The 12,099-nt window shown below is 38.9% G+C and overlaps 1 protein-coding gene across 8 annotated transcripts in view; it reads right to left on the reverse strand.

Annotated features, from left to right (window-relative positions):
- Drak (Death-associated protein kinase related) overlaps window positions 1-12,099 on the reverse strand; it is a 78,481-nt gene that overhangs the window by 3,206 nt on the left and 63,176 nt on the right. For all 8 annotated transcript variants that reach the window (XM_089474410.1, XM_018015106.2, XM_089474409.1 and 5 more), the window contains exon 3: window positions 800-1,012. In XM_089474410.1, coding sequence (XP_089330536.1) covers window positions 800-1,012 — 213 coding nt within the window. The remainder of the gene's footprint in view (window positions 1-799; window positions 1,013-12,099) is intronic.

Consider the following 12,099-nt stretch of genomic DNA (forward strand, 5'->3'; position numbering starts at 1 on the left):
ATATAATAATAATAAAAAAAAACTAATTTCATGATTGTAGTAGCAGTAGTAATAGTAGTAGTAAAAGCAGTAGCATTAGCAATAGTAGTAACACTACTAATGGTAGTAGTAGCATTACTAATAGCAGTAGTAGTAGCAGTAGTACTAGCAGTAAATAGTAGTAGTAGTAGTAGTAATAGTAGTAGCAGTACTAGCTGTTAATAGTAGCAGTAGTAATAGTAGTAGCAGTTAATAGTAGTAGTAGCAGTAGTAATAGCAGTAGCAGTAGCAATAGTAGTAACACTACTAATAGTAGTAGTAGCATTACTAATAGTAGTAGTAGCACTGCCAATAGTAGTAGTAGCATTACTAATAGTAGTAGTAGTAGTAGTACTAGCAGTAGTAAAAGTAGTAGTAGCAGTAGCAATAGTAATAATACTACCAATAGTAGTAGTAGCATTACTAATAGTAGTAGCAGTAGCAGCAGTACTATCAGTTAATAGTAGTAGTAGCAGTAGTAATATTAGTAGCAATAGCAATAGTAGTAACTCTACTAGTAGAAGTAGTAGCATTACTAATAGTAGAAGCAGTAGCAGCAGTACTATCAGTTAACAGTAGTAGTAGCAGTAGTAATAGTAGTAGCAGTAGCAGTAGTAGTAGTATTATCAGTTAATAGTAGTAGCAGTAGCAGTAGTAGTAGTATTATTAGTTAATAGTAGTAGTAGCAGTAACCCCCAGAGGGTATTTCATTAGAGTTTCAAATTTATTTAGTTAGTCTGTTTTTAGTCAGTCTGTACTTGGTTAGTCGTGGGATACTTACAGCTCCAGCAGCAGCGCCGTGTCGGAGCGCGTCTCGTGCACAGCGTTCAGGTTGACAATGTTGTCCTCGCCCTTGCAGAGCATCAGGACGGCGATCTCGTGCTTGATCTCCTTGTCGCTGCTTTGGGCGCGTCGGCGTCGCTTTAGGAATTTGGCAGCGAATTGCGAACCGGAATTCTTGTGTATCGCCCGACGAACTGCCGCAAATTTGCCCCTGCAATGAAACGAGAGAAACGAGAACGGATTAGTTTCAGTTTTTGTTTTTCTTTTGATTTTGTTCTCAATTAGATTTTGGCTAGCAAACCGGATCAGTTGCAATCTGCAGCCCACATGCGCCCATAGCTTCATTCATAAAGACTGCCCAATTGTTGGCCAACTGCAACAGCAACAGCAACAACAACAACAGCCATGAGACATCCCAACATGAGTCAACCACTCAGCCAAGAGCGGAGTGACAAGCCAACGCTGGATGCGAGCAGAGCATGGCCAGCCACGAGGAGGCTCTGACGACGTCAAAGTCGCGTCAACGAAACGCCTTTGACAAAGTACGTGCCATAATGAAGCAATTGCGCTTCCGGTAAATACTGACAACAACAACACCAACAGCAGCAGCAGCAGCAGCAACAACAACAACAGCGACAAATCTGGCATACCAAATAAGTCTGTAAGTAGTTGGCTCAGCCCCAGCTCCAGCCACAGCTCCAGCTGCAGTTGCAGTTGCATCACGCAACCGTCCAGCCACTCCAACTAGACTTGAGCATCTGCAAATTCCAATAAGACTCTGCCGCAACTTCACTACAACAAACTTTCGACAATGTTTGATGAGAAGTTCTCAAGTTCGTTAAATGCAAATTTTCCATTCTAAATGAATCGCTTTAGCTTTACGTTTTGGCATAGCTCAGTTTGCCAATCAACTGATAAGCCCGGCTGGAGGTGAGGGTATTGCCAGGGTGCTGCTGTCGTCGCCTTAACACGGACTGGTTTCTAATTGTTGCATGCACCGCTCCTCACAGAGAGACAGAGAGAGAGAGAGAGTGTCACATTGATAGCTGACTTCTGACGGCTGCTCTGCCTTCTGTTTTCTACCTTCCGCTTTCCCCTTTCCCCCTTCTGTCCTCAGCCTGCTGCTAGCCACATTCACAAATTGTCAAATGTGTCGCCGCTTGAGGACGACGTGCAACGGGTTGTGTTGTGGTCATTAAAGTGAAATATATTTCGTGCTTGCCACGCAACGCAGATGTGCATGCAACATGCAACAAGGAACTGCAACTGCAACAGGCCCAGCTCCTCATCATCTATTCAATTAGCGCCAGCAACATTTTGCATCTGCCTTTGGCAACATGTTGCCAGGGCCTTGTCAACATTGCCCCGCCACTTGCAGGTGCATTCACAAATCTCCTGCTCCTGCTACCTTCTGCGTGCTTCCTCTGTCCTTCTTTGCAGCTCATTTAATTACAATATATTTCATGCGGCTAATTGGGCAAGGTCTTTCGGGCTGCGTGGCTGTTGTTGCTGTTACATAAGGCCCAGGTCGATGCTGTTGGCAGATGACGCAGCTGAAGTGCGTTAACCGTGGATGTGGCGTAGGCGCAAGACAGTTCTTAACAGCAACAACAACAACAACAACTGTCCAGCTACTGCTGGCCAGTGAACTTTAAAGGTTAGTCTAGAAAACCTTGTCGCAGGGCGCAATCGGGCTAATGGGCTAGCATCGATGTGTGCATACATATGTGTGGCTGTGTGCGTACATCTGCATGTGTGTGTGTGTGTGTGTGTGAGTTCATGGTTGGTCATTGTCGTCGCTGTCATAGCCGGCCACTCCCACGCGTATCGCCCTTTTTTCTTTTTTGAATGCTTCATTAAATCTGGCAATAAGCTACAGTTGCACCGTGGAACGCATATAAAATATACTGCATAAATTTTCGTGAATTTTGAGCATAACTTTTTACCTCGATTTTTTTATTTTTTATATATATATATAACATATATTGTAATAATTTTCTGTATAATACAATAATATTTGTAGTTTACCTAAGTTTGACTCTAGTTTTTGTCATTATATCTTGAAATAAGTAAATAGGTAAATAAGTAAAAATGTAAAAATAAGTAAATATAAGTATTAAAGACACAAGACAAGCCTTTATAAAGCTTGCTCTATCGTTATCAACTTTTTATCTTTAAGCTTTAAAGTTTCTTATTGAAATAAAACCCAAAAAATGTATTATTCAAATATCACCGAAAAGTAATAAATAAGAGGAAAAAAGGTTTTTTCTCTTCAATAGTTAAGCCGAAAAACAATACAATATTTTAAAATATTTACAAATGTTTTTTCTAATTGTGAGAAGAGCAAAAGTGCATAGCTGTCATGTTAAAATTTAATTATATGTAACATTAATATGTGAATGTAAATAAAATTTAACATCTGTGCAACATGACTTCCAGAGAAGCGTAGGCTCAGCATTGCCTTCATATACATAGTTCGTTTCTTCTATCTCATAGATATATTTAGTATAAATATCACATATTTAGTATTTTGATTGACTCTATCATACTGTTAAAAAAGGAAACTCAATTCATTATATAATTTCAATTAGATTTCTTCTCTCTTAGTCTCTTAATTTTGTGCCATATTTTTTGCTCATATATTTTGCAGTCGATTCCACAGTGCCGCGCGTGTGTTTGCTGGGGCTTTTGGTCAAGTGTGAATTTGTATAACGAGCTGCTTCTAAAATGGTCAGCTTTGGCAGCGGCAGCGATCGATCCGGGCGAGATTCGCGATTAGAGATTTGCGAGCCATCAGCTCTAAATCGATCCATGTCTGTTTCTGTTTCTGTCCCTCTGTCGGCTTCTGCTTCTGTAGCTGTTGCTTTTTTTTTGGCATTTAGTGGCTCTGGCAGGCACATACAAGGCATGGTTTGGCCCGATCTTAGTGACGCACAATTCGACAACTTCAAACACCAAACCGAGACGACGACCAAATAAGGTGGCGTTTAAAACCGCGCACAAAACGCGCGGCGCGTGCACGTGTCATTGATTTTGTGGGCAATTGTTCGGAATAGCAGGCAAAGGCAGAGCAGGGCAGGGAATGGGACGAGGTGGTAACTTATCTAAGGCCAAAAGAGCAGCGATCTTTGGGCTTCTAAAAGTTTGTGAGAAGCTGATACAGGAATATTGAAATTTACCTAAGTCGTTGAGGAAGCAATGTTTACAGCAGGAGAGGGAGAGGATAAAAGGAAATAGGTTGCTAGATTGAGAGTGAGGATTAATAAGATAGAGTGAGATGGTGAGAGAGATGGAGTAGGAAAAGAGAAATACAAAGAGAAAGAGAGATAAAGAGGGAGAGAAATTGATAGTGATAGGTAAGGAAGAAAGGCACATACAGCGAGATCGAGATATAGATCGAGGAAAAGAGGTAAACAGAGAGGGAGAGTGAGAAGGGTAAATAGAGAGAAAGACAAATAGAGATCTGATAGAGGAAAGAAAAAGAAAGAGGCAAGTAGTGTTAGTTTGAAAGAGAGAGAGAGAGAGAGAGAGAGTATGATAGGGATACCAAAACATAGATAGCGCTCTTAACATGTTCAATTAATTAATTAGTGTGTATCGATATATATCGATGGACCTTATACGAAACAGAAATCTTGCGCTCAACGAAATTATAATAATTAAGCCTGAGAGGCTCATTTGGTGAGTCGATCCCAACAGGCCCCATTAAATCCTGATATCTTATTGAGTCCATGTATTTGCCATTTCTAGAGTTTTCGTCTCTCTTTGCATTTACTATTTCAATGGAGCTCCAACTGCTTCCAGCTGACCCACAAATCTCAAGCTTTTATGTCATTCCTCTCGCCTTAGGACATTTCATTTGCAATTTGGATTGGGAAACGATCTCAGTTTGCGATTTGTTCATTGGATGCATTTGATTTCAGCTCGATTTTGGGCTTGGCTAAAAAAACACACACACAAAAACCAAAAGCAGAGCCAAAAGCAATGATTCGTTGGCACCCACCCAATCCCCACAACAATTGAGCAAAATTTGTATTGCAAATGAATACAAAAAAAAAAAAAAAATAAAATAAAATAAAATAAAATAGTTTGTTAACAAGGTGTAAATTGCTAGGCAGCAACAGCAGCGGCAGTAGCAAAAGGTTAGCCAGTTGCAGCTCCAATTGCCCAAAAGCGGCAGACGAAACGAGGTGAGACAAAGCTGGAGCGAAGGTGAGAGACGCGGCGAGAGCGTGAGAGATGCTGGTGGAAGCGGAGTGAAAGGGGCGGCATCAATTCCGCTTCTGACTGGCTGACTGTGTGCCGTGTGGGTGAAATGCATTTGCCTAGTTGCAAAGTGCACTCAGTAGCTATGCATGCCCCTCCATGCACGCCCCGCTAGCCCGCTCGCCCGCTGCCGCCTCTTGCAGTACTCTTCAGCTCTTGCAGCACTTCTGGCTAACAATAACATTTTGCAGGCTTTGACGCATTTGAACAAACAGCTGAAGAATCTTTTTGCCTTTGACAGACGACGATGACGATGACGACGTTGATGACAAGGATGCGGATGACGACAAAGTGCGGCTGAAGTGCTTGCTGCACGTTGCTGCTGCTGCCGCTGCTGCTGCTTTTAGTGCAACCGGGTGCATTGAACCGAAGAATGCCCGCGAGTTGCCTCAACTCTCTGTATGCATGTGTGTGTGTGTGTGTGTGTGTGTGTGTGTGTAGAGTGCAGTCGAGTAAAATCATCTGGCGGTGCTGTCAGCCAAGCAAATAGTTGCCCTTTAGGTGACTAACTAAGCATGGGCCACAGTCGCCGCCTGAAGACGCACAAGTGTCCTCCCCTTGATGCCAGCCCATTAATGTGACAATTAAATTGGCCAGTCACACAAATGACGCACATTGAACTCGATTCCCTTGAAGCGCAAACTATGTGCAACATTTGCAATCGGACGCCAGGCACTTCTCTGCTCGAACTTTAACTCATGTCAAGCAGCACGAATTGCACAAGAAATACATCTATACATAAATATACTATGAAATTGTTCTAGCATCTATAAATTGCAAAATATATGTATTCATCTACATGAATCTACACAGTAAATCGGAAGACTCTAGCTCTAACAGCAGTGAATTTACGCCTAAGAAACGATAGCAATTTATCGATTATTATCGATAAAAGCTAATGGGATAAATGATCTATAAAGCAAGGTAACTAGTATTGCGTATGGTATGCTGTCACCAAGTAAAATTGTCGATAAACAGAATATATGATTCATTATCGATAATGTGATATGTTCGTACGACGTGTAATCCCGAATCCCGAATATACAGATATTTCCCCTTCCTACCTACGTTATTTTCATAAAAATTAATATCCAGTGTATATTTATGAATATGTTTGAGTAGAAAAAGACTGGGCTGTCCTGTGCTCTAAAAAGAAATATGTATATAAAACACAACACTTTTGGATATCCAAATTTTATTAATAATACAAATATTTTACCATAATTTATGGGATCTACCACGCCTCTATTTGCCAGTCAGCAAACCTTTATACCCTCTAACATCCAATTTTTAATTTTCAACGAAACTAAGTAATTTATTAACCATTAAAATTATTTTATTTTCAATTATTTAAATTCAATTTTATTATTTACTCAAATTTTTTTCCGCATGAAATAAGAAAATTGAACAAAATGTTTCACTTTACTTATAACGCATTTTAAATTAGAATTAACAATTATTATTTTTAATATTTAAAGCATTGTAATTATATAACTCGAGTTCACTATAATTCATATAATTTTTCTTTAAATCCATTTCTCATTTATTTTTATTTCAGTCCCAAGTTCAATTTTGACTGTTTTACTATTTATTAATTAGTTATATATGCTATTATTTACGTTAGCCCGTGGCTCTATTCAGGCGTTATATAGCAGTTGCTAATGTTTTTGCATATGTATATGTGTCTATTCACATTTTATTGTTTTATGATTTTTTTCCGCATGTCATTTGAGCGAAGCTTTCCCTATTTTACAAATTGACATCAATAACTTCCGTTAAATGTGCCAATTGTTAATGCGACTTAGCAAACACGAACAAAAACTTTGAAGCTTGTTGCCTTTTTTGGCAAGCTCAAAAAAACAAAAACAAAAATTAATAATAAATACACACACACATGCATACATACACATAGATATCGCTCTCAAATCGCGTGGGCGTCGCGCGCTTTTTGTTTTAATTTCTGAACAAATTTGGTCAACGCTTAACGCAACAGCAGCAGCAGCAACAATCGCTTAATGTATTTAATTAATTTAATAATATTGCGTTTTTTTCATTTCATTTCATTTACTTTTTGCTTTCACAAAAACACGCAAAATAATTACGCATACGCCGCTTGAGCCAAGGATTTCGTTATGGGTTTTATTTATTTTTTTAGGGTGTTTGCCTTAAATCAAGTTTTTGTTTTATTTATGTTTTTTTTTTGTCTCCTTTAATTGCAATATGCAAAAGCCCAGTTACGGCAACAACAACATCGAGAGTTTTAAATGTTTTTTCAACTTCTTCTTCTTTTTTTTTTTTTTTTTTTTTTTTTTTTTGTAATTAAGCACATGTCAAAGCACTCGAATGGGGTTTGTCGGCGCCATGAGTCGTGGACGTGGAAAGTGTCAACGACATCCACACTTAGTCCACACACAATTCACAATCCCATTCAGAATCCACCTATTCACAGTCGTACACATATTCAGTAGAGCATTCCGTATGTCCCGTGTCCTGCTGAACCAGCGGGATGCACAAGCAGCTTTTAGCCAGGCCAGGCCGACTCTTTCAGCACTTGACATCATTTCTATTATGCACAGAGGCAGGAAGCTAGCGCCCCCCGTTGAGTTACATTGGCTACCAGCAGTATGCTTACATAACATGCATTTCCAGTTCTGGGCAATTAACTGGTATGCATGCGCCACCAGTGTTGCAAAATTCATAAATTTATGTTTAAGCTGTGCTAACTTCTTCTTCAGCAATCTAAATAATCATTATTATTGCTTTTTAAATATTTGCTTATTGACTAATATTAATATGGAAGTTATAAGTTCATTTACTTCTCTGATGCTACTTATGACTGGTTTATACTAGTACTTCTACTGAATAATAATAATATACAGAGCTATTGTATAAGAAGTTTTTCAGCTTTTCGCAGTTGACTTTATTTGCTTAACAATATTAAAATGTTTAGTTTTATTATTAAATTTTATTTTATTCATGAGTTGATTTTGTAAATATTTACTTTTGTGTGTTTGCTTTGTTTGTTTATTTCTTGTTTATTTGTTTATTTATTTTATTATTTTATTTCGCTATTTGATTTTTTTATGTATATTTACTGTAAAATATATTTCTATATGCATTTAGCGTGTTTTATTACTATTACTATTTTATTTTTCATTAATATTATTATTTGTTTATTTTTTGCATATATATTTTATTTTCAAATTTTATTTATTTATATTTTATTTTATTTATTTATACTTTTTTTTTAATATTATGATTTTTATTTTTTTTGCATATTGTGTATATTTCATTTATTTTTGTTTTTTGATTTTGTATTTTTTATTTATTTATTTATTTTTTTTTTCATTTAAAAAAATAATTTTTGGCTGTATTTATTTTTAATCCATTTAAGAGCATATAAATATTTTATTTTTAACTCTTTCTATTTTTTTTGTGCTTAATATATTTTTTATTTTATAAATATTGCCTTTCTTTGCATGAAATATATTATTTTACAATATTTTCTGTCTGTTGGCGAACTGTTCTGTGGCACTGTGTGTGTGTGTTGCACATGGCCCACGATGGATTTTGCTGTGTCAATCCGTAGGGCTTTGCTCATCTCCACGGAGACACACACACACACACACACACACACACACACACACACACACAGCGAAAGGTGTTGCCGACACTCACTTGAAATTGTGTCAGGCTCGTTAGTTAACTCGAGTTACTAAGCCATTCCCTTAGCCTTCCTTCCTTCCTTCCTTTCGCTGGGGCCTGCCATGCTGCCACGTTGCCACATTGCCACAGCCCCAGCCCCTTCGCGCCGCTGCTCGCTGCTCGCTGCAAATGCAGCAATTGCTTTAGGCGCTTGTGTAAAGCCGCTTTAATTATGATAAATTAGCTGGGAATTGGCAGGCAGCTGCTACGACTTGAATTTTAGCGGCTGCTGCTGCTGCTGTTATCCTTGAGCTGTCAGCCAGCTGCGCTGTTGGGGCTGCTGCTGCTGCTGTTGCTGCTGCTGAGATTGTCTGGCTATTGATAAGACGCATTCCTTGAGCTTTGTGGCGTCGGCAGATAGAGCACACACAGCCCCACAGAGCTGGCACAGCGCTGGCCCCCGCATACGCCAATGGCTGCCACATGCCACATATCCATAACTTGCCGCACATGCTGCCAGCACATTGCAATACGAATTTATTGGCCATTGGCAGCTGTTGCTGCCATAGCTGAGATTTGCCAAAAGCTGTTCTTTCAGGCCGACCTTCACAGCGAGTCCATTAAAAGCAGGAGTGGGAGTGGCAGTGGGAGTAGGAGTGGGAGTAGGAGTGGGAGTAGGAGTCGGAGTCGGAGCCGGAGCAGGAGTAGCAGAGTTTCGAGTCTAATAGAAGCGGGTGTCTGATCAATTGATAGCCATGCCACATGCCACATGCGACATGCGACTTGCGACAACTTGCTTCTGCTGATGCCGTCGCCGCCAGATCGTAAAAATGTTTACTGCCCTCATCCCCAACTTTCGCCCCGATCCCCCCGCTGCCACCTAATGAACGCCCCCGCTGCAGACCGTAAAAATAACGTGTCCGAACGATTTGAGGACAGACTCGAACATGTTGTACGTGTCATCAGCACATAATCAAGGTCTCGCAGTCAAGCGAGCCAAGTAACAACACAGCACAACACAAGAAGGGCAATGAACAACTTGTTGCCTGATGGCAGAAATACCCTGTAAGAAGTGCTAGATATGAGTATCGACTCTATATTCATATAGAGTTTATCAGTTGGATAAAACTTGACTCATTTCATATCGTTTCATGCTCTCTGTATACCCTTTTATTGATTGCGTACAGGGTATGTGCATATAACATAAATAACAACTAAGTTTTCACAATTTTATGCGCACAATGTAAAAAAAATATATGTACTTAGATGTCTATGTTGTTGTCGTTGTTGTTGTTGTTGTTGTTGTCGACACATTATATGCTGATAATGCGGATATACAGAGAGCGGGCAGAGCGGCAGCTGCTGCTTGGGGGTGGGGGAAGGGCAGGGGTAGGGGCACAGGAAGAGCTGCTACGGCTGCTTTGCATGCAGAGTGAATGCAGTCTTCGAGACGTTGTCAGCATTGTTGAGTTTCTTTGGAAATTCACACAACACCAACAAATTGCTGTTGCTGGAGTTGGAGTTGGAGCTGAAGTTGCAGCTGGTTTATGTGGCGTATGTGTATCAGAGTAGAGAGACCGCCCCCCCCCCCCCTTCGCCGTCCCTCGACTGCAGCGACTGCAAGTGAAGGTCATCCAAAGCGTCGTGTCCAGCTGGCGATACAGCTGGGCTCCATCCAACGAGCTGAGTTGGATGTTTCGTTTGGAGCATTCATAAGCCGCTTACGCATTGCATAAGCTGCCCCAGTCAGTCCACAGTTCAAGCCCGGGACTTAACCGTGTTTATGTTTGAGCTCTTGTGACTCTGGGAAGGGGGAGGGAGTGAGGTTTAAGGTATGTCTAAGCTATTAGCTAACTAGCTAGCTGGTAGTATTCTGGTCTATAGATATAGCATTAAGATCAATATGACATGCCCCTTCTATAGGGTGAAGCAATCAATTTTATAACCCAACGATTTAGCTATTAGTATTAGTATTATTATCACACACATATTATGTAATACTGTCATAAGCCTAATTGTAAAGATCATTGATATACATATAGTATATAATATAATAAATGTACATTGAATATTAAAAATTTTGAATATAACCAAATTTACGTGAATTATGTTGATTATATAAAAACAACGGAGTATAGATGTTCTCTAGAAAATTCCCTAGGGTTTTTTGTAATTATTTTGATAACGCACCAAATATAGGACAAATCAATAGTTAGTAGTCCAAAAAACCTCTTTTTGGGCATTTGTTTAGCACTATAAGAATCGAAAAGTCGACTTTTCTGTAGAAATGTCCATATGTATATAAAGTTTCCTTAAAGAACACTAACCATTTTTGAGCTGAATGAAATTTATATATACACATATCAGTGTAATATATGTATTATGTAATATTAAGATAATAGTAATATATGAATATCTATTTTCGCATTTTCGCATTCATATATAATAGACCAATAAAAATTAAAGAGGAGTTAACTATCGATACTACAGTGTTATCGATATTTCTCAGTAATGCCATCAATATGGAAGGAGAATGTTTTTGATGATGTTATTTTAGAAACGGCAAAGCGAAACGTCTTCACTTAGTTAGTTTGTATAAGATGAAATGAAGTTATTCATAGTAAAACATTGAATAAGATAAAATGATATCATTCAAAGTTCATAGAAAAATCTGAAAACGAAATTACATAATTGGAAAACCAACTATACCTCAGCTTCACTTGATGAGAAATAATTGCAATTATATAAGCTAAGATCAAGTTAGTTTTACAATGCTGTAGATCTTAAGATGTATAAATACATATATGCAAAATAGATGCATAAAACTTTACTCCAATTGCTGTTTTTTTTTATTTTTTTTTCTATTTACACTTAAGGGAAAATCTTGCATCTAATTCAAATTAGGCAAGTGAATCACACAGCAAAGGCCAAATCGAAATGAAGCTAAAGTGAGATTACCGAAGCTTAGATGCCCTACAAAAAACACACACATTTCGATTCGACTACATATTTCGAGAAGTTTGATGATGATGATTTGTCATAAATATACATATGTTAATTAATTGTTGAATAACAAATGTTGCTAAGCCAAGTCTGTTTAAAGATTTTCATTGGGAGCCACAACAACTTTATAATACTCTATCAAAAGAAGGGCATATGCAAAGCTAATCAGGCGCGCACAAAATTCCATGACAACTCACACAATCACAATCACAACAACAACAACAACTTCTGATCATTGCTGTGCGCTGAGTCATCAGCGCAGGTGACGCAGTGCCAAGCAGATGAATTTTTGTTTGATGCAAGCATTTGAGGCTGTTATGGCTGGAGGGCGGCAGGAGGTGGCGGGGCGCGGGGAAGGTGGATAAGAGCGATGCGCTGGGCTGC

Source organism: Drosophila arizonae, chromosome X, assembly GCF_054131065.1.
Source record: "Drosophila arizonae isolate 15081-1271.41 chromosome X, UAZ_ARI_1.0, whole genome shotgun sequence".
In the NCBI taxonomy this organism is placed as follows: Eukaryota; Metazoa; Arthropoda; class Insecta; order Diptera; family Drosophilidae; genus Drosophila; species Drosophila arizonae.